This window comes from Dendropsophus ebraccatus, chromosome 8 (genome assembly GCF_027789765.1).
Source record: "Dendropsophus ebraccatus isolate aDenEbr1 chromosome 8, aDenEbr1.pat, whole genome shotgun sequence".
NCBI classification, from domain to species: Eukaryota; Metazoa; Chordata; class Amphibia; order Anura; family Hylidae; genus Dendropsophus; species Dendropsophus ebraccatus.
In genome coordinates, this window is record NC_091461.1 from 56,391,806 (window position 1) to 56,414,643 (window position 22,838).

Consider the following 22,838-nt stretch of genomic DNA (forward strand, 5'->3'; position numbering starts at 1 on the left):
CCTTTACTGCATGATGTCACATACATAGAACCGGACACGCTACCCCCTCCCAGATGGTGGTACAAGGTTATTCAGAGCTTTGCCCTCTGCTGCATGATATGGATACAACTACATTACCTGTAGTTCAGTGTGCACAGATTGTGGTATTCGGTTATACGATATAACACCTTCTTCAGGTCCACTCACTATCCTGGTGATGCTGGGCATTTCTCGTGTCCAGTTCGCATTTACGTTGGGACACAGTCCTATCTTTTTCCCTGCTCCCATAGCACACTCTGTAGACCTATGTTACATGTCTTGTTTACATGTCTGACCAGGCACATTACCTGCTTCCAGTCCAGGTATTTGTATCTCTTGTATGCTGGTCCTCTGTTACTTACTGCTTGCAGCTAGTACGCTCGTGTTACCCTGTATATTACCTTTTCCTCCTCATAGGACTTCCATGATCTGTGCCTGTCACTTCAGGGGATCATCATAGGGTAACTTGTTACTACACCATGTTGTCTTCTATATGTTTCCCTTGACAAGTCTCATTACCTGCTCTCAGGCAGTGTAACCTTAGTGTCTTCCTGTTGGGCTGTATCCTTTCTAAAGCCCAAACATCCTGCTACGTGTTCCACTTCACAAGGTACAGAACCCCCTGCTTTATCTGCCCCGGACTGTTGTACTGTCTTACTCTGGTCCTCTAGGTGGCCGGCAGCATACAGATCCGGTCACTATTTCTCCTGGTACTGTCAGGGCGGTTCTTCTGTCCTTCATCTGGGCATAACGGCCACGTACTTGCATTTGTATTGCTGGCTGTTCCCCAGTAGTATGGCTTGTATTGCTTAGACCGCCTCTTCTGCTATACTGCAGATGGTCCTCAGCAGCGTTTGGTCTTAGTTTCTCATGGTGCTTTACTTCCGGTAGCTGGCTTTGGTCAGCACCAGCCACTTTGCCTCTTCTCATTGATCTGTGTATAGTGAGGCCTCTCTGATCCCCAGGTAAAACAGTAAAGGGTTTCCTCTACCCCTGGTGTAGGTAGGACATCAACTGCCTACGTGACCATCACAGTACTACTGTAGGACTTCTCCTTCTGCATCTGCCTATGGCCAATATAGCTTCTTCCAACAGGTGGGTTTGGGTTCCGGCCCTCACTGGCCTCTATGAGCACTCCTGCTGGACTTCCTTGTCCTTGGTCTTCTTGTTGACCTGCCATGCTCTCCAGTCGGGACTCACTGCCCCTCTCTCTTATCTTGTCTCCCTTGTGGAGTCCTCGAGAACTTAATCCCTTTAAAGGTGTCCTCTATTTGCAATCAGGGGTGTTCAGGGGCCCATGTCTGGCCCTACCTAAGGCTCTATCGTCTCCACACTCATCACATTGTGTCCAGGCTTACATCTATTCGGCAAGTTGCCAATTCTCTATCATCTTGTCTCATTCGCTGTTAACGCCTTCTTGTTTCTCTGTGGCTCTGCCCAACAGAATGCATCTGGCTCTCGCCTTTCATTGCCTGAGGCTCCGGTTGAGCTGGTTGATCCTTTGATCTCTTCCATGTGGCCATTAGTCTCCGCACAATGTTTTTTCTTACTGTTCTGCTCTTACCAAGCAACGTCTCTGCTCACATTTTGAGGCGTTGATTTCTAGATCTAGTCTACATATGGGCTCGAGTCTTAGAGATCTAGTCTACATATGGGCTCGAGTCTATCTATTAACTGCTGTGCCCATTGTCCTGTGACAACTCCCGTGCCCATCAGCCTTACCTTGACCTCCCTCGACAGTTTTCTTCTGGGACTCCTTGCTCTCGAGTACCTCTAGGCCTTCCTTGGAGCGGAGTGTTTTATATGATCGACCTCCTTTCTAAGGCTTTAACAGCCCATGGAGTTGACTTTTTCCCAGCTTACCGGCTTTCCTCTGCTCCTCTTTTCGGTCGGGCACTGCGGGGAACCAGGTACTACTGTACTCCTTCCAGGTCAACTTACACAAGATTCTTATCGCGGTTTTCCTTTCTCCCGCTCCTTCCTTTCCCTGGACTGCTTTACGCTTGGAAAGCTTTATTCTTCATATTACCATCTATGTGTTTCTCAGATGGGGTCACTCATGTCATAGGCCATGGCTTCTCCCAGATCGCCATACTTCTCTTGTGCTTGAGCTTTGTCTTCATAGTAAAGACTGTACTCCTATGCCTATGGAGCTTCCAGCCTGGCCATTATTCCCAGCTCCATAGTCAGGGACGCAGCTTCTCCTGCATCTCATGTGGCACCTTCTATGAGAGACGCTCAGTCCTTCTCCTTTATTTGACACCTTAGGCCTCTATGCGCCATGAAACATTTTCCAGTCTCTCCTGTCATGGTTGTATTTGCCTTTTTTCTGTTCTACCTCAGAGTAAGTCCCTGCCGCCTGTGGTCGCCTACTTGGCTGGGCGTCTGGTTTTTTTCCCCACAGCTAGCCTACTAGTTCTGTTGGACTCAATGTTACATCAGGTCGCTGGCTTCCAGGAAGGTCACAACCCACTCTGTCTGCAGTGCAGCACGTTGCTCCAGGGACTAGACCCGCTTTCCTTTGCCGCGGACCTGTCAGGGTTTTCTCTCATGCATTCAGCATCATCCCTTGCTCTATTCCTAGTTGATGGTTGTGTTGGTGCTATTCTGTACCTTCTCACCAAGCTCCTTGTCTAGCGTTTATCTTTCCCACCCCATGGACTGCTTTTGGACGTCCCATGGTATCTGTGTCCCCCAATAAAGACGCACGAGAAAAGAGGATTTTTTACTCACCGTAAAATCTCTTTCTCGTAGTCTTCATTGGGGGACACAGCACCCACCCATTTTCTTTTGGGTTTTTCCTCGGTATGGTAGTTTTCTCCGTTTTGGTGTTATTCCTACTTTACCTGTTCTTGACTTCTCCTACTGCTCTGGCACAAACTGGTTTACCTCAGTGCCTGTGGGCGGGTATATCCTGCTCAGGAGGAGTCACTTCCTTTGTTTCTCTTAGTGTCAGCGCCTCCTAGTGGCAGCAGCCTATACCCATGGTATCTGTGTCCCCCAATGAAGACTACGAGAAAGAGATTTTACGGTGAGTAAAAAATCCTCTTTTATCTGACAGATTTTTGAAGCCAAAGCCAGGAACAGACTATAAACAGGGTGCAGGTCATAATGGAAAGACTGAGATTCCCTGTCTTTTCAAGTCCATTCCTGACTTTGGCTTCCAACATTGGTCAGATAAATCTGCCTGTGTAAACGCACCATAAGGCTGGGTTTACACTACATTTTTGCAATCAGTTTTTTTTAATGTATGTGTGTGCATCAGTTTTGATCCGTTTTTCTATCGAATTCCCCCCAAAAAGTTAAAAAAAAAAAGGATTAAAATGGATGTGTTTTTTAAACTTACACAAAAACGTAGTCTACCTCATTTTTGTGTCCCTTAAAAGAAAAAAACATCCGTTTTGATCTTTTTTTAATAATGGAATTCAATGGAAAACGGATCAAAATGGATGCCCAAAACGGATTGCAAAAATGAAGTGTGAACCCAGCCTAAGCAGTTAAATATTTTTGCAATAGTGAACTTTATCCAGCTGGAAATCCTGGCAATAGTGTACTCTATAGAAATCTGTGCTATAGTGAACTCTATCCTGCTGGAAATCTTAGAATTTATGAATCTGAAAACGTAAGGGATAGTTGTTTACCATTTTTACAAGAATTAAAAACGTTCACAAACCTGTTGCTGCACACTGTATATCTGCTGGGGTTGGGAATATTGCTGAAATGAAGGAAAATATGACAATTACATCATCTAAATACAAAAAAGTAGGTTAAATAACACAATGTGCAAATAAGAACATCTTTAAAAATATATATTTTTTCTTTTAAAACTGCCCAGGGTGTCAGGAGGAAAAAAACAAACAAACACAAAAAAGTACTCATCTGCCACCTGAGCCCCCACTGCTGCCGCTCTAGCTACATAGACTCCCACTGTCAGCGCTTGCTTTCCTCTGACATAGGTGAGCAGGCACTTCCTATTGCTTGCTGCAGCAGTGCTCCCATCCACTTTGAGCCTACATGTCCCCACATATAAAATTTTTAGCAGTGTCAAGTTGACCTTTAGTTTGTCAAGTAGAAGCCAGAAACTTTTTGGAGAGAAACAATGTCACATGTATTCCGTATCTCTATAAACTACAGTGCATATTTTCTGCTGTGGACTGGCAATCTGTGTAGACAACTGTGTATTCCACATGGAATAAAAATTTAAATAGACAGACATGGGTCGGCTCTACTGAATGAGGTTAATCTGTGCCCAAAACCGCAAAATATGTAGCAAATGGCAAAAATCTGCTGCATATTGCAAAGGAAAACACAGCCCAACAGTGACAGCTGGCGTTCTTGCCACCACTGTTTGACATGTGATGTTTATTCTACCTAGCTATGTAGTAATACATGTCCTGCTCTTGTAATATTACATACACTCACCTGCCGCAGAGCTGCAGGAGTTATATGTATTGTTTTTTTTATTTGAAGTACTCTTTATAGAAACTTTATTTAACCTAATCTCTGTTTAACCCCATCAGTTCTGATAAAATACCCTGGACCACTTTATCACACTCATTACCCTGATCAATGCTTTCTATGTAACCAAATAAATTGTGCAAAAGATAAAAGTGAATAAGCATATACCTGCTGAAGAGCCGCTGCTGCAGCTGCGGCCGCAGCTTGTTGCTGTAGTGCTGCAGTCTGGGTGAGCTGGTAGTTTGCTGGAGAAGGGGTGCTGAGGCCGGCGGCAGCGAGGGCTGACTGCTGAGTGTAGATCGTGGGGGACGTCCCGAGTAATGATGGTTGCTGGACCCCTAGTGGAGCTGAGAAAATAACACATAAGTCCAATAGGTGTCTTAAATCACCAGAAATAGCAAGGAGATAAGTGTAAGTTGTTTAACTACCACTAGGTGTAGCAGTAGTAGTAGTAGTAGTAGTAGTAAGTAATTACAGCTTTAAAGAAGTCTGGCAAAATTTTTTATTAAAGTATTGTATTGCCCCCAAAAGTTATACAAATCCCCAATATACACTTATTACGGGAAAGTGCTTTTTCCCTGCACTTACTGCATCAAGGCTTCACTTCCTGGATAAAATGGTGATGTCACGACCAGACTCCCAGAGCTGTGCGGGCTGTGGCTGCTAGAGAGGATGATGGCAGAGGGATGCTCAGTGTCTCTCCAGTGCCCTGTGTCTCTCAGTGTCCCCCTGCCATCATCCTCTCCTGCAGCCACAGCCCGCACAGCTCTGGGAGTCTGGTTGTGACATCACCATTTTATCCAGGAAGTGACATCTCCATTTTATCCAGGAATTGAAGCCTTGACGCAGTAGTAAGTGCAGGGAAAAAGCACTTTATAAGCATTTCCCGTAATAAGTGTATATTGGTGATTTGTATAACTTTTGGGGGCCAATACAATACTTTAATATTTTTGCTGGATTTCTCCTTTGATCTTTTAAGAGCATTACAATAGTGTTTGTGACTGGTAAGTAAACTAAAGAACATTAGAGATCACAAACCATCTGGATCAGGGAAGTAGTGATTAAGTAGATAAAAAAGAAAACAGCAGGCCCAGGTGCCTAGTGCATTACCTCCTATGGAGAGATTGGTGAAGGCATAAGCAAAGCTGCTCACCTATCTGCCCCTTAGGCTTTGTGCATATCACCCCTTGGAATTCACCAGGGGTACAGTCGGTGGTGTGGTCTGTTGATCATTCACTGTAGGTCGATGTATAGCAAAAGAGTTAAAAGTATGCCACAAAGAGCATAAGCAGCTGAAGTACTGACGACAGGATGCTCCCAGAAGGGACCCGTATTAGTGACAAACAAGAAGTAAAAAAAAAAATAAAAAATGAAAATAAAAATGTACTTACAAATTTCAGTGCCATCCCGTAACACTGCATAGCATCCCATCCCATAACATAGCATAGTATACATAAGTACCTTTTCTTTTCTTTTTTTTTTTTTTCTATTTATTGTAGATCAGGGATGGGGAACCTTCACCCCTCCAAGCTGTTGCAAAACTACCATTCCCATCATGCCTAAAAAACCAAAGATGTGGCTTTGGCTGACCAGGTATGATGGGAACTGTAGTTTTGCAACCACTGGAGGGATAGAAATTTCCCATCCCTGCTCTCTTGACCTGTGGTCCTTCAGCTGCTGCAAAACTACAACTCCCATCATACCTTAACAGCTTATAGCACTAAACTAGAGGTTTATTGTCTTGTGCCTTCAGCCTGAAATAACACAAAAGGTTAACTTAATGGTGAATGCAAAGAGGAGAAAAATGCAAATGGTGGTTCAACAAGGCCAGAGAGCTCCCGTACACAGGACTCGTATGCAAATGGAGACAATGGGTTTCCGGAAATTTGTATGTCCTCCATTATTAACAAGAGTTTATTGACTAGAAAAACATTCATGAGCGGAGATGGTGAAAGCCTTTCCAGTCAGCGGGCACATTATAACCAGTGAGTCAAACTGACAATACTTATAGACTAGGAACACATGGCTGGCTGCATTACTGTGCCCAGGCAGCCATCTGCTCAATTGTCAGGCCTTTGTGTCAGCGCTGTGTCAGGCTTTAGTGCAATGCTGGCGCCCATCATTTGTTTAGCTGACTAAACTGTCATGTGGGAATTGGGGCGTCCACTACGCTGAGCTTTAACAGACGGCTCCTATAGTTATTTATAGATAGTGCGGCCGTATCACAGAGAGGCGGCATACAGCGCACAGCAACTATTCACAGAACTATCAGGGGGAAATGAATGAGGTCCTTTAATGTACATTAAAAGTGGGTAAAGATATGCTAAGAAATGAGAAACAAGTCACAGGCCCGAAGCCTGATGCAGTGTTACCAGGGAGAACATGTATGGATTCAAAGAAATAAATGCTATGAATATAAATATATCACACATATATACACACTGTATAAGGGACACAGGGTGTGGATGTTGCTGTGTAAAGAGATCTGAATCCACACAAGGCTTCCATGACACAAAAGCACCTGACAGAAAATGAGGAAACAGCTGAATTTCTCAGAAGTGCCTGTCACACTGCTGTGGGACCTCAGAGCTCATCTTCCACTCCTGACATTTTCTATCAGCTAGCAGGCTTCTTATCCACAGCACATATAGGATCTGAAACCCGCAGTGCTGGTTTGGATCATTTGGATACAGATTTTGTACAGATATTTTCCAGAACCCCATGGATGAGACTTTGCTGCTAGTGTACAAACTACAGGTTGTTCATAATGAAACTCCACAGCCAATAAGTCATGTGTGTCTGTACCCTAAAGGGTGAGTTCACACATACAGGATCTGCAGCAGATTTAATGGTGCAGATTTGAAGCTGCAGATTTAAAGCCAATCAATTCTGGGCCATCAAATCTGCTGATCTGCTGCAGATCCTGTACGTGTGAACGCACCTGGGTTTCCTTATGTCAGAAACCTATACACAGAGGATTATTATCTAACCAAGGAAAGGGCGACTGCTGGGAACCACCAGATCTCAGACATGGGGAAACTCTTTAATGGTGCGTTCACACCTACAGGATCTGCAGCTGATTTTCTGCAGCAGATTTCATTTAAATAACTGAACACAGCATCAAATCTGCTGCAGATCCTGTAGGTGTGAACGCACCCTTAGGGTACAAACACACACACCGTATATGCAGCAGATACACAGCAGATCTGCAGCAGATTTGATGGTGCAGATTTGATGCTGTGTTCAGTTATTTAGATCTAATCTGCTGCGTATCTGCTGCGAATCGCAGAAGAAAATACGCTGCGTATACGGTGTGTGTGTGTTTGTACCCTAAGGGTACAAACACACTTGACGGATCCGCAGAGAGTCCCCTCGCTGTGGATCCTGGCCCTATACTTTCAATGCCAGCAAGTGTGTTTGTACCCTAAAAGGGAGTTTTTCCCCCCGTTATGTTGCGATTAGAGATGAGAGCAACTCGAGCATGCATATTTGAATACTAGGGGCTGTATCCATGTTTGCCCAGACTCCCTAGGTCTGCATTCAACTAGACTATATCCATGTTTTCCAGGACTCCCTAAGGATATGCAATCACTTTATGATTAGTCAGAGTCCAACCCCTGGGAATAGAGATGAGCGAACCTCGAGCATGCTCGAGTCGATCCGAACCCGAACTTTCGGCATTTGATTAGCGGTGGCTGCTGAAGTTGGATAAAGCCCTAATCTATGTGGAAATCATGGATATAGTCAAGTTCAGCAGCCCCAGCTAATCAAATACCGAATGTTCGGGTTCGGATCGACTCAAACCCGGTTCGCTCATCTCTACCTGGGACCCCTTACCGATCCTGAGAAGGTTGTAGAGCTGTGTTTCTTTCTGAGTTGTTTCCTGCACAGTAGTGCCCCTGATCATCTGGCTGTGCCATGTGTGCAGGGTGAAGAGGATGCAGTGCCCCCACCATCACAGACCATAAAGTGAAGGGATTTTGTCAATAAAGCCTTGTTACCTGTATGTGCGGATATCCATCCACTTCCTCTTATGCATTTACTATTAGAGAGCTCTTACAATCTCTAAGTCTTTTTCTAGGCAAACACCCATAGTGGTAAAGCCATTGCCATTCAATGGAAAAATGGATCAAAACGGATGCACACACATGCATCTGTTTTTTTTACAAAAACGGATGAAAAAAAAAAACAGTGTGAACCCAGCCTAAATCTTCTTAGTTATGCAGTGAAGTGGTTTCTGCCCTCATATTGCAGTATATAACTATACGGGTTTTCTGTTAACCAACTGGTCGCATATCGCTTAGTTATGCTTTTTTTAATATAACATGATAGGAGAATATTATAGGTGACTAATATATGATAACATGTAACAGAGCCTGACTTGTATCTGAATACACAGCTGCCATTAAGTAATGCCAAGAAGAGTAACATAAAGCCATTGCCTGGTCTGGCTGTATCGCAGGTTTCGGAATGCATTTGGCAGAACACTACATCTCATCTTTCCACATGAAGATCACATTTACCATCCTGTGCATACAGCTCTTTACAATTCTACCAACATTTATGGTGTCATATGTCCAACAGTCAAACGCACAACCAACGCCTTACTAGTGCCAAGGCTGCACAATACCAGGATCTGTCAGAAGAGCGAACCTACTGAGTCTCTGGAAAAAGTCCTATGGATCGCATTATGTGGCGTCAGCAGATATAACATTCTCCTGTCCATCATGGACATATCCAGCCGACGAGGCATGTCTGTGGTCAGGAGGCAAGTGCTGACTGATAGGAAGATTTTTATTAATACACTTCTACTGCTAGAAGCTTCACACCCATTCTGTATATCAAAAACACGACCAACTATCGCAACTAAAATGAATCTGCAATTTATGTTCCAAACTGCTGTTAGCTAGTTTTTCTGTCAGGGAGACACCTGGTACCTTTCATATATCTGTCTGTCCGCCATCTTTATGTGATATCACAAGCATATATGCAGTATACATTTCCCATCTAGCACTTATATCCTCTGCATACAGATCTTTTTATAGCACTTTCTTACGTATCACAGTCTTCCCATAAATTAGCAGTGAAGGTATCTCTCCAGTGTGCAAATAACACACGTAATTACCGGGTATTTTTAGCACATGACAGAAGGATCTATACGCAGTGAGGATTACAATTAATTTTTCTTTTAACGGAAATCTTTACAGTGTTTAACAACGGATAAATCTCCCCATCTACAGCCTTACTTACTAGGGGGGGGGGGTAAGAATACACAGAGAATCTGGGGGCTGGCTTCGCCTGCATTCTCCTACATAATGCGGATAGTAGTATTATAGCATATATTTTCATTGCACCCCAGGGCAAAAAAAAAAAAAAACCTGGGATAGAAAACCCTTTAAATGGAAGCTAACAGCATCAGAGGGGAATCTAATCTGATGTTGCAGTTCCATAGTATATGGTACACTGAGGAAGAAGGTGGTTTTCTACCAATTATTAGCCCGTTTGGTGCACTGGAGATGCGAGGATGCTGTAGTCCCACCCCCAGTGCACCAAACCACCTAATAAACATATTTTGTAGAATTGCACAAAAATAGCGCTGAGGAAATATGTAAGAAAACTACTTTTTCCTGAGCATCCACTGTTTATTGGGAACATAACATCAGGATAGGGTCTTCTAACTTGCTGTTAGTTTCCCAGATAACCAGGATTTAGTGACAGGGTATGTCTAGACATTATTGCCCCTACACAGGTTTTATAGCAATGAATATCTTTGGAGAGAACTCTACATTCACAGAAATCCCCATACACCTTATATTAACAGCTTTACCTTTAGGGGAAGGCTGGGTGTGCATTTATACACAAAAGGAGTCTGTGTAGTCCAGGTCTTAAAATCAATGCCAAATAAAATGTATGAAATGATTATGACTCAATAATATGGATAAGTCATCAGCTATCAATATGACTTCCCAGTTTATTTACAGTGGCCAAACCCTATCCGTTCAGCCCCTATAATGAATACTAATGGTCAGTCAAGCTGTATATTTTAGTCTATACAGAACATATACCTGGATCACATCCAATCTGCAACAAATTTAGGTATATGAATATGTGCCTGACCTGTAAATACTAAATAAAAATAGCTTCATAACATGAGACCACACACACACACACACACACAAGAGGTTACCTGGCTGAGATACGGCAGTCGCTGTAAATTGAGTGGCCCATGGAGGAGGGGTCTTCTGTCCTCCAAACTGAGCCATGGTGAATGGAACGCGTCACACGTGGATTAGGCTTGTGACCTGCAACAAAAAAATAGAAGGCACATTTTACATTTATCAGCCTGAAGTCCCTTGAGATGTGTTACTTTCTACTACAATTTACTGTAGAAGGGCATGTTCACATTGCAAAATATGCTGGAGACTTAAAACGGATTCCACAGCGCATCCTCTGCTTGAAGTTCCGCCCCACCCATAGACTCAATGATATCTGCCAGCGAATTCTGCCATCTGCCCAAAAATGAGATCAATTTTCCTATCAGGGCAGATTTCCGGACCCATGGGGTACATTAGTGACAGAAACCCTTCTTTTTCCTGAAGGGCGTCCGTTCCAGAAAATAGTTCAGGACTTTATACCTCCTGTCCTATCTTCAACAGAAAAGCATCCGGAATTCTGCCACCAACAGTGATGATCATCCGCAAAACCACCCAGCCACTAACAACCACCAGGATTCTAGTTCATTTGCAATAGTAAAGTTGCTCACTGTGTATGAAGTTATCATTATTATATAAGATGTGTTATAACCTGACAAAATGCTCAGGTTACACACTGTGATGTGATTCATTATGATTTGCATGAACAATGAAACTTTAGGAGCCAGTAAGAACTTGCACCACTCATCTCCAAGTCAAAGTCGATGTCTATTGTCAGATAGACAATTAATATTCTAAATCAGGGATAGGGAACCTTCAGATCTGTTCCCATCAAGCCTGCTCACTATGGCGCTAGTGTCCAATGTTTGGAATCACTCTCTGCCTGAGTTATATGGTCCAGTGGGAAGGGGCCCTATTCCACCGGACGAGCTAGATCGGCGCTCGTTTACTGGGCCTATTCCACGGCCCCGATGATCGTGAAACAAGGGCTGCAAGGACATCGTTAACGATGTCCTTGCAGCCCTTGTTTCATACATTACCTGTCCAGCTGCAGGTCTTCTTCTCCCGGTCCCGCGCGGCAGCATCGGCTTCGGAGTGGAGCTGTCTGAACTGACAGATTGCTCAGCCAATCACTGGCCGCGGCGTTTCCGGACAGCGATTGGCTAAGCCGTCTGTCAGTTCAGGCAGCCCCGCTCCGAAGCCGATGCTGCCGCATGGGACCGGGAGAAGAAAACCTGCAGCCCGGACATGTAATGTATGGTTCTGCTGAAGTCGTCAGTCGCGGCCATGCACCGCTATTCAACTGTAGCGATGCGCTGGTGGCGAACGACGATTTTAGGTCTGAACCTAAATGAACGATCAGCCGATGACACGATCATCGGCTGATCGTTCTCTCTATTCCACGGAGCGAATGGGGCCGATTATCGCTCCTGTGGAATAGGGCCCAAAGAGACTTGTTGGCTTCATACTCAACTCAAGAATGGCAAGATATCCTCAAAGATAAAGATAAACAATATCTATTATTATTGCTCTAGTGGAGGCAAACTACAAAGTACTTTTGAGATGGTATTTGGTCCCTGCCCCCCAAGATGGTGCCTGACTACTTCGCTTTATGTTTTAGACAATGTGGAGCACAGGGAACTATTACATGCTGTATTCCTCAACCCAATGCAATGTACGATGTCCCCAACACATGCGTTGTTAAATGTCAAAATTCCAGGGATGCCTAAAGCCATGCAACAATTTGCGAGTTTCCTGTTTTTAGTGGGTAAAGCTATTGCCCTTTGGTTAAATCTAAATCGAATTGGATCATGGTTGATGGCATTCCGTCCATACTACAGAATTAGCGTAGAATTTCAAGCGCAGTCCGTGCTGCAGGATCCCCTTGAAGCTCCTCCTGTCTCACTGACTTAATAGGATGTCTCATGCACACTCTGCCATCCACCCAAAGAATTGATATGTCAATTATTTAGGCAGAGTGCGTATGAGACATCCTATTGAATCAATGGCACAGGTGGAATTTCAAGCGGAGCCTGCGCCATGGACTCTGGACACTTGAAATTCTGCGCCAATTCCGTATTGTGAACAGATCCTCATTCAATCCAACATGATCGGGAAGAAGTTCCGTAAGGTGTCGCATCCCTGAATTTCTTTAATGGGAGGGGGGGGGGGCGAGTACCAGGTAGGGAGGGGCAAGGGATGTTGAGTTATATCTTGTCTGTTTTATTTCATGTTGTGTCTCTCCGTTGACTTGTCAGGTGTTGTTGGGTATTTAAAGGGGTTTTCCAGCCCTACAAAAGCATGGCCACTTTTCCCCCTACTGTTGTCTCCAGTTCAGGTGCAGTTTGCAATTAAACTCTGTTTACTTCAATGGAACTGAGTTTCAAAACCCCACCCAAACTGGAGACTACAGAAGGGGGAAAGTGGCCATGTTTTTGTAGTGCTGGATAACCCCTTTAATGTTTTATGTCACATGCAATATTACTTTGAATAATGGAGTGGTTGGAGGCAGGAGGTTGGGTCCCTGATTCTTAAAGGGGACTTGAATCGTTTGGTTTCTTTTGTACTATTTTTTGGAATTTGTTTTATGTCACGCTTCTAACTACTAGATTTATCGTGTTGGCCTTTGTTGGGCTATTATATCTATGATGTTAAAGAGGTTGTCCAGCGAAAATCTTTTTCTTTCAAATCAGCTGGTGTCTGGATAGGACCACCTAATGGACTCCTAAGCCCACAGTAAGCAGGGATTTCAATCAATAGGTTACAAGGTATACAAAAGATATTTCCACAAATCTAATCTTATTTCCCTTAAAGATAATGTCTCATCAGTAAATTACCTATTGTCTAAATAGATCATATTGTTTAGGTATGTTTGGTGACATTCTTACTCCTACATTCTTATATTACTATCTTTATTTAAGAAAATGGTCTGTACAGATCATTTTCCAATAGTGTCATCCTTATCACAAGCCAGAGTACCAGGACAGCTGACACCAGTATATAAATAACAAAGGATCTACCGCCATTCACAATAGGCACTGCTAGGGGCTCAATCTTCTGGTGTCAGCTGTGGCCGTATGCAATCCTATACTGGTCTTTATTGTGACAGGTACCCTTTAAGGCAAATTGTCACCTGATGCCTGTACATACTATTGATGAGAGATGAGTATCCTTAGTTTCTTATAAACCCGAGTGTGTGGCATTGGAATGCCGGTGGCTGCAGAAGTTGGTTTCAACTCCCAGACAGTCTTAGGGCTACATCCAACTTCTTCACCCACCACTAACCAAAGGCTCGAGATTCGTTCGTCTCTACTGCTGATACGTAATGGTTTGGGCGCACTGCAGCCAACATCATGCAGAAAGCAAAAAAAAAAAAAAAACACAACGCACTAACTTCAGGTTAGCATATTGCATGCAAAGTGAGGAAAGTAAAAACATACCTTTTTCTCATAGCACAGGAATAATACCAAGATCTATATAATAATTATATATATAACCATTGTCTGCACCATATTTATAAAAATGTCACCATAAGCAAAACAGCTTACTGGTCAACAACCAACACTACACAGCAACACAAGTTGTACCTAGTCATGTCCAGAGCAGTATTACCATCTTCACTCACTTATTAGCATCAGGATTTTCTAGTTTCTGAACATCATATTGGTATCTGATCGGTCTTAGGACGCGTTCCCACATTTACTGTACGTCACCACATGCAGCAGATGCCAGACCCTCACCCAATAGGTGTATGGCCAATAATCCTGGTAACAGCACATGACTACTGGGGAAGAAAAAGGAGCGTGGTTTCGGCCACATGCATTTCTCTACATGTAGAAACATTATCTGAATCGCGTTTCTCATGGTTTATAACTGCTTAAAACAAACAAATTTCCACATTAAACCAATGATTAGAGCAGCCTGCATATTGTCTGAGGGAATTCTCCCCATAGGATGGGTAGATTGGTAGGTAATAGCTCCAGGCGTCACATCTAACACCGCTATACCAGACCTGACCAATACCACCATACTGTGACTGGATAACACCGCAACACCAGACCTAAACAATACCGACATACTGTGACTGGATAACACTGCCATACCAGACCTGACCAATACCGCCATACTGTGACTGGATAACACTGCCATACCAGATCTGACCAATACCGCCATACTGTGACTGGATAACACTGCCATACCAGACCTGACCAATACCACCATACTGTGACTGGATAACAGCACTATACCAGGCCTGACCAATACCGCCATACTGTGACTGGATAATACTGCCATACTGATCTGACCAATACCGCCATACTGTGACTGGATAATACTGCCATACTAGACCTGACCAATACCGCCATACTGTGACTGGATAACACCGCCACACCAAACCTAAACAATACCGACATACTGTGACTGGATAACACTGCCATAGCAGATCTGACCAATACCACCATACTGTGACTAGATAACACTGCCATACCAGACCTGACCAATACCACCATACTGTGACTAGATATCACCACCAGACAAGACCTGACCACACCGCCATACTGTAACAGGATAACACTGCCATACCAGATCTGACCAATACTGCTACACTGTGACTGGATAACACTGCCATACCAGATCTGACCAATACCACCATACCCCGCACACCACGCCCCCACCCCCCTTGAAGAGACACCAGATTTACAGGCAAGTCTGAACAGGAGGTGAAAAACAAACAAACAAAAAAAAGTAGTTTCCTTCTACCTGCTCCCTGGTGCTGCCCCCAGCACTGGACCACGGGTGCCTAGTGGTAAATACGGCCCTGGTCACATCATGTATGCTGCTAAATGCACCCCTCCTTCCTACAACTTTCTTCTTTTTTTGCATAGGGGTAATACACTATGGGGAAAACATGCAACACAAGCCGGTCAGCCAAGTCCCAGCATAAAACACGGCTCAGATTATGGAAGTGCACAGAATATACGCGATCAGATCAGTTCCAGAATCTCCATATACACACACATAAATAGTGAGCTGTCTGTTTCTGGACAGACAACCACAGGAGTCTATTGATCCCTAACACCTGCATTGTTTCCAGCAATCCTGTGGTCTTTACAATGTAATCCATGGGCTAAATCCTATGTATCCATAGTGACAGAAAGGCCCAGAAAGTGAACAGTGACATTCACACTGATGCAGCAAGGGGCAAACCAGTAAGCAACAAGGCTTCCAAAGTGCATGGACCCCCAACATCTGTCTACCAGACCAGAAATTGGACTCTCCCCCCATGCCTGTCCTTACTTAGGGTACTATTACACGGAACAATAATCGGCCTTATCGCGCCTTGTAATAAATACAACGATCAGCCCATGACAACGATCATCAGCTGATCGTTAATATAGGTTAGAACCTATTATATACAACAGTTCCGGTGGACAACACAAACAGTACAACTATATAGGACTGTGCCTATTTTTTATGTCTAGTCCACCAAACACATAACTATGGCGATCTATCTACAAGAATTATACCAAAGAACACCCAGATCATAGCCAAAAATATTTTATTCAGCAGAAAAATATATAAAATACATAAAAAACCCTATATGCACAGTCCAATACGCCCACAACTACACAATAATATATACCATAAACAACTATGCTCCTATTGCACCTTACCCATCATGTAAACGCAAGGGACCCCAACGCACGTTTCGTATCTTCCTCAGGGGGCGCTATCTATGTACCTAATGAGGTTTTTTTTTATATGGTGAGAGCTTTCATGGCGTCCGCCACATTTCCGGAACGCCGGCGCATGCGTACGGGTCATGCAGGAATCATGTCCGACCCTCCACGGCAGGTTAGAACCTATATTTGTACGTGTAATAGCGGTGCACGGCCAAAACTGAAGATATACATTACCTATCCACGATCCATGGATGCTCCTGCGGTCAGCTTCTCCCCAGGTCCCACGCGCTCTAGCTTCAGATCGGCTTGTCAGCTGACAGGCTGCTCAGCCAATCACAGGCCGCGGTGGTCCCGGCCTGTGATTGGCTGAGCGGCCTATGTGAAGCTAGAGCGCGTGGGACCCGGGGAGAAGCAGACCGCAGGAGCAGCCCTGGACCATGGATAGGTAAAGTATACGGTTTAAAGGACAACTCCCACGAAAAATTTTTTTAGCTTATTTAACACACATTACAAAGTTATATAACTTTGTAATGTGGTTAAATACCCGGTCTGGCCCCCTTCCCCCACTTTCGGACCCCCGACCCCCCCCCGCCCGGAAGTTAAAGAATATATACATTACCTATTACGATCGTCACGGTCCTCTTCTCCCGGGCGGCATCTGGTGACGACGACGTCAGAGTCGGGGGGCGGTCCGGGTCTTCTTCCTCCTCGGCGTCTTCATAGAGAGTGATTGGGACGGAAAAGGCTGCTGGTGCACATGCGCACCAGCAGCCTTTTCATTGGCTGGAGCGCATCACATGGCTTCCAGCTTGCTCAGCCCTGATTGGCTGAGGTTGCTGGAAGCCATGTGATGCGCTCCAGCCAATGAAAAGGCTGCCGGTGCGCAAGCGCACTGGCAGCCTTTTCCATCCCCAGGATCCGGAAGTCAGAGACATCGCTGGACGGCGGACGGCGGTGACGGTGAGGCGGACGGCGGGCGAATGGAGTGGCGATCGTCACCGGAGGGATGGGGAGTATGGTGTCTGTGTGTGTCTGTGTTTTTTTTTTGGGGGGGGGGGGGGGGTCCCACGGGAGTTGTCCTTTAAGCAAGGGCTGCAAGGACATCGGTAACGGTAAACGATTATTGGGCCGTGTAATAGGCCCAGTAAACGAGCGCCGATCTAGCAGATTGGCGCTCGTTTACAGGTATTATCGGGCCCCCATCGGCCTGTGTAATACCACCCTTACTCTTGTGCATAGATAGGTATTAGAGCAGGTGTGGAGGAAAGTCATCAGTCTCACAGTAGGAATGTTCTTTGGTGCCCAATAGCAGCCATCACAGCGCCCCCTTCCCCTCCATAGAGTTGCTTGCTTATAACAGGGGGAGACAGCTGATATTTCAGAATGGAAGATAGTATAGCAGGGAGGGGGAGAGGGAAGATGCCTGATTACAGGAGACAGAAGCATTTTTGTCTAACCAGATATATTATAAAGTTCCCTATATTTCCTTGTACTATTAATCTATGAAAAGTTTGTTAAAATGACAGTGCCTATTGAAGCTAGGGATACACAACATCATCTAAGTTACATGGTCAAAGTACGCGTCAAGTATCTGTTTGAAACTTCTTGTCACTTTGTTAGATTTAAATTTTCTTCAGTCACAACACCACAATGACAATTATTACATGCAATGTCACAATGTAAAATTGTGATCCTCATGAATGTCGTGTAACAGATGTTTCCATTTAGCCTGAATAGTGCAAACTACTGCGCTATTCTATACCGCAAAAAAAATAAAAAACAATTAAACATAAAACAGTGAAAGTTTACTTTAGGGAAACACATACTAGACTAATAAACTGCAGATTTGCAATGTAAATGTCTGCTGAGAAAACCTGTAGAAAATCCATCTAGTGTGCGTTTCCCCTAAAGCATAGGAGATGTACGCTGCTTTGGACACAGTGTTCTCTCTCCGCCGCAGACATGCCAATTACATGGCACGATTTCCTAACAGAAAGCAGTGGCTGGCAGATGACTTTGAACAATGCCCAAGGTCTCATGCACCAAGGTGTGTGCGGCGAGGTGTGGACATTATGTTACTGGTAGAAACTAGTTTTTATGGAGGCTGCATCTGCACTATGCAGGTTAGAGTTCACAGGTATAAGGCAAACACAACACAAGGTCCTAAGAGCCCAATTTACAGTACCAACACAGAACACACTGACAGGTACATTGCATATGCTGTATAGTTGTACTAATACTAATATACTTTCATCATTTGTAACTGTAAGTAGGCTAAAGCAGTGATTTTCAACCTTTTTTGAGCCGCGGCACACTTTTTATACTTAAAAAATCCCGGGGCACACCACCAACCAAAATGGCACAAAATGACACTAAAACAGTACATATTATACATATAGTTAATAATATAGATTCTAAATGTATTTATACTCACTCAGTGTGAAACCTGGGCCTGTTTTCTTCCCCCCCCTGTGCTTCTCTCCACCATACTTTTTCCCCTACTTCTCTCCTGTGCTTCTCTCCACCATACTTCCCCTTGCTTCTCTCCTGTGCTTCTCTCCACCATACTTTTTCCCCTACTTCTCTCCTGTGCTTCTCTCCACCATACTTTTTCCCCTACTTCTCTCCTGTGCTTCTCTCCACCATACTTTTTCCCCTACTTCTCTCCTGTGCTTCTCTCCACCATACTTCTCCCCCCTGCTTCTCTCCTGTGCTTCTCTCCACCAAACTTCTCTCCGGTTTCTCTCCCCCATCCCCATGTTTCTCTCCCCCATTTTTTTCTCCTGTTTCACAGGGGCACCATAGTTTGGGGAACTTTCCCCGCGGCACACCCGACCATGTGTTGCGGCACACTAGTTGAAAATCACTGGGCTAAAGGACAATGTAGCTATCAAAGAAATTATTCCATTCATCTATCACAAATATTTAGTAATATAATTTTTTTTTATTATTTTTTTTTTTTACAAAATTTGTGTAGTGGCATCCTCAACAGCCCTAAAATCCTGAAGAGAGTATTGCTACCCCTTTTAAAAAATCCCAATGAATGTAGATGTGAGCGCCCTACATGTACAAGTATTCTTTGACTGGTTAGCATCATTTACATACATGCATTTTTTTAATGTCACAATTTTTTTTTTTTTTTTTTTCACACTGACTTCAACGTAAGCGCAAGTCAATGAGAAATTCATGCTCCAATAGAGACCTAGTTAAGCATATACTGTACTTACATACAACCAATTCACTAAACACTGCGTGACTGTTTGATAAATTGGTTGCACACAAGTAAGTTACATACAGATGTAGGAACAGCTGTACAAAAGTGGCAGATCTTCTCCTGCCCAGTGCTTAGGCTGGTTTCACATGACACTAATATAGATGCATTTTTGTGTACATATTATAGCAGAGATCTATGATGCTTTCAGTCACTAAACCCATGGTGGGGAGAATACAGATGTAAACGTGTCTATAATACACTTGTATGAAGCCGCTCTTACTACGCATGTCAGGAAAGATGAGTGTGTAAGGACCCTTGCACACTGAGTAAGTGAGACTGAATTTACGAGTGGATTACACACGGCGGATTCCACTCGAAATTCTGCCTGCCCTATTACTTCAATGGGATTTCTCTTGCGCCTCTTCTTTCCACTCAAATAATCAACAAGAGAAATCACATTGAAGAAATAGAGATACAGATGATTTCTGAATTTGCCACTCACCAGCAGGGTCCCTCTGTAGTGGGGGATGCAGTAAGGCATGTCCATCCACCTTCTCAGACAACCCATCATTTTGCCCCTTTGGAAACATGGGAAAACCAATAAAACTATATTCCCATGCAAAAATGCCCATTGCTGGACTGGTGGCAGAAGGACCCAGTACGCTCACAGCTGTATTTAACCATTTGTTTATTTTTAATAGGGTTTCACTTTAACCCTTTTGTAATGATATATTTACCATAAAGAATGGATTCATGGAACCAGCCCTTAGGCCTTATTCACACGTAAAGTGGTTCATTTTTCCGGATCCATAATCATGGTTCAGCTTAGAGCACATTGATTTCTATTGGGCTATTCACACAGTCCATGGTAATTTTGATCCGAAATCCGTTCCGTAAAATAAAAGGACATGCTCTAGTGTGGATTGCCAATAGAATTCTATGGGATCAGTGTTTTTCACGGACGTCACATCTGTGACGTCCATAAAAAAAAAACACGGATCGAATATATGCAAACTATTCACATTTTACAAAAACGGATGCAATACGGATGAATTTTATACAGACCACGGAGTAGAAATAGTGGGAGGTTTTGCGGGCCATAAAAATGACTGAACATGTGAATGAGGCCTTACATAAATATACATAAGAAGTACCATATATTTTGTTGTGGTATGAACTGCCACAAGATGGAGGTTTACAATACATCTATACACAATGGAACAAATCTATATCCCTTAGCGACCAGTCATAGCACAGCTTTTATTCTAAAGAGCAGACTATGACATTCGAGCAGTGCTGTGATTAGTTGTTATGGACAACAAGGGCTTTCTGTTCCCATCTATCTCCCACAGTGGCCTCCAGTATGCTGTGGAACAGGTCTAGCCAACGTGTGCAGCGAGGACATAAAGTATCATGGAGGACGTCACTCACAAACACAATGCAGCACAACAAAGGGGAGGCAAAGTGACTACAGGGGACCTATTAGCCTCAATGGGAGAAGACCATGCCAGAACTCATGAAGACTGGCAGACATTAGTATCTGACAGAACGGATGACAAATTTCTATACAGGCTAGGATCAGATCTGCATTGAAGAAAGTCAATGGGCTTCACTGGTGTCCACTGTGCGGAGGACCTGCCATTTAAAGGGTACGGTCATGACGGTTCTATCTGCAGCTTGGCCTGCAGTAGCAGCTGATGCAGGAAGATACACCCAGGCCCAGCAATTCCGGAGCACAAGCCTTAGTAATAGTGTTGAGTGACCCTGGCAAAATGTTCAGGTTTGGCAACATTATCCGAACCCAAACACTCGAAGTTTGATTCCCTGCAGCTGCAGAAGTTGGATGCCTCCCAAGGGCTGTCAGGAAAACATGGATAAATCCATAGGCAAATTATTATAGGCTGTATCCATAGTTTCCAGGACTCCCTAAGGCGGCATATAACTTCTGCAGCTGCGGGGAACGATCAGGTTGAGATAATGTTGCTGACCTTGAACGTTCTGACAGATTCACTCTACACCACTTATTAATGACAATAGGATTCGTCCAGGGTGAGACATATATCAGAGCAACAACATCTTCCAGCATTAGCTACAGCCAATCTGCAGATAGAATTATTATCATACGTAGCCTCCAAAGGCTTTACATCAAGCATCATAGACTTCTATGGGCAGCATGTAACCTAATCCATCTGACAGCTGCTAGTATGTGGAGGCTGGTAAGAGCAGAGCTGCTTTTTTCTCTGATAAGATATAATATAAGGGTGTCTGACATTGGCTGCGTCTATTGATTTATGTAAAGTTTGTTTGCAAGGACAGTGTCCATGTAAAGGTGTGACCTTCATATATACATACACTTCATATATACATCTACAGGATAAACAGGATGGAAGAGAGGACATACAGTAATATTATAGCATACACCTTCTCTACAGACAGTGAGTGGTGTCAGCTATGGAGCAGTGTCCTGTATGAGACACCTGTCAGTATGGGAGTCCATGATATAGATATATATATATATATATATACACACTATATATATCATATAAATATATGCACATATATAATCATTATATAATGTGTAGAATCCTAATAGAAGGGAACTAGAAGCTGATGAGGAGGTGATGAATGGAGATGGCTGGCTGTCACTACTACTACTCCTCCCATCTACAGACACAGGCTGCTACAGACAAACACACAACAAACTAGCAGCAGCCCTAATAAGCACAAGAAGTAGCAGCAGCAAGCAGCCCACAATGTCACCCTCACACTCCGGCTCCTACAGCCGACAACTCAGTGCAGAGCTCACCAATAGAGCGGTAAGTAGCAGCCAGCGCCGAGCCCGCCTCCGCCATACACTCACCCCGAGCCGCTACACACTGTCACCGAATCCATGGCATCTGTGCCCGGTCTGCCGTGCAGAGCCCGACTGCGCATGCGCCCAGCTTTCCAGCTACTCCACGCATAAGACGTCACGCCGTGGATACCAATCGTACAGTAGTCTTTCCGTACACAAGAGCGCATGTGGTAAGTGACGTAGGAGGCGTGCGTGGCTGCGTCACTCCGCAAACATTTTATAAAATGGTTGCGCTCGTTACGCGGAGTCGCCATTATATTCACATACCCGTTGGTGTGTCTATAGTATAGTTCTGGTGAGCCCGCCGTAACAGTTGTAGAAGTGGTAGTGTCCCTGGCAACCACTGGTGCCCGAAGACGTTGCAGGGAAAAGCGGCATGTGTAGGCTGGCAGCTTTCTCTGCGCATGCGCGAGCAGATCACCAGCACCAGAAGGAGGGCAATACCCTTTTGTTTTTGCTGC

General features: G+C 44.2%; 1 protein-coding gene across 3 annotated transcripts in view; it reads right to left on the minus strand.

The window, feature by feature from the left end:
- Positions 1-22,489, minus strand: part of CCAR1 (cell division cycle and apoptosis regulator 1) — a 47,391-nt gene extending 24,902 nt beyond the window's left edge. For 2 of the 3 annotated variants that reach the window (XM_069980437.1, XM_069980435.1), the window contains exons 1-4: positions 22,384-22,489; positions 10,664-10,778; positions 4,645-4,823; positions 3,692-3,733 (exon numbers count right to left, since the gene is read on the minus strand). In XM_069980437.1, the coding sequence (XP_069836538.1) occupies positions 3,692-3,733; positions 4,645-4,823; positions 10,664-10,739 (297 nt within the window). In that variant the 5' untranslated portion in view covers positions 10,740-10,778; positions 22,384-22,489. Of the gene's footprint in view, positions 1-3,691; positions 3,734-4,644; positions 4,824-10,663; positions 10,779-22,329 lie in introns of all 3 variants that reach the window. The other variant, XM_069980436.1, reaches the window with a different exon arrangement.
- Between the last annotated feature and the right edge of the window lie 349 nt (positions 22,490-22,838).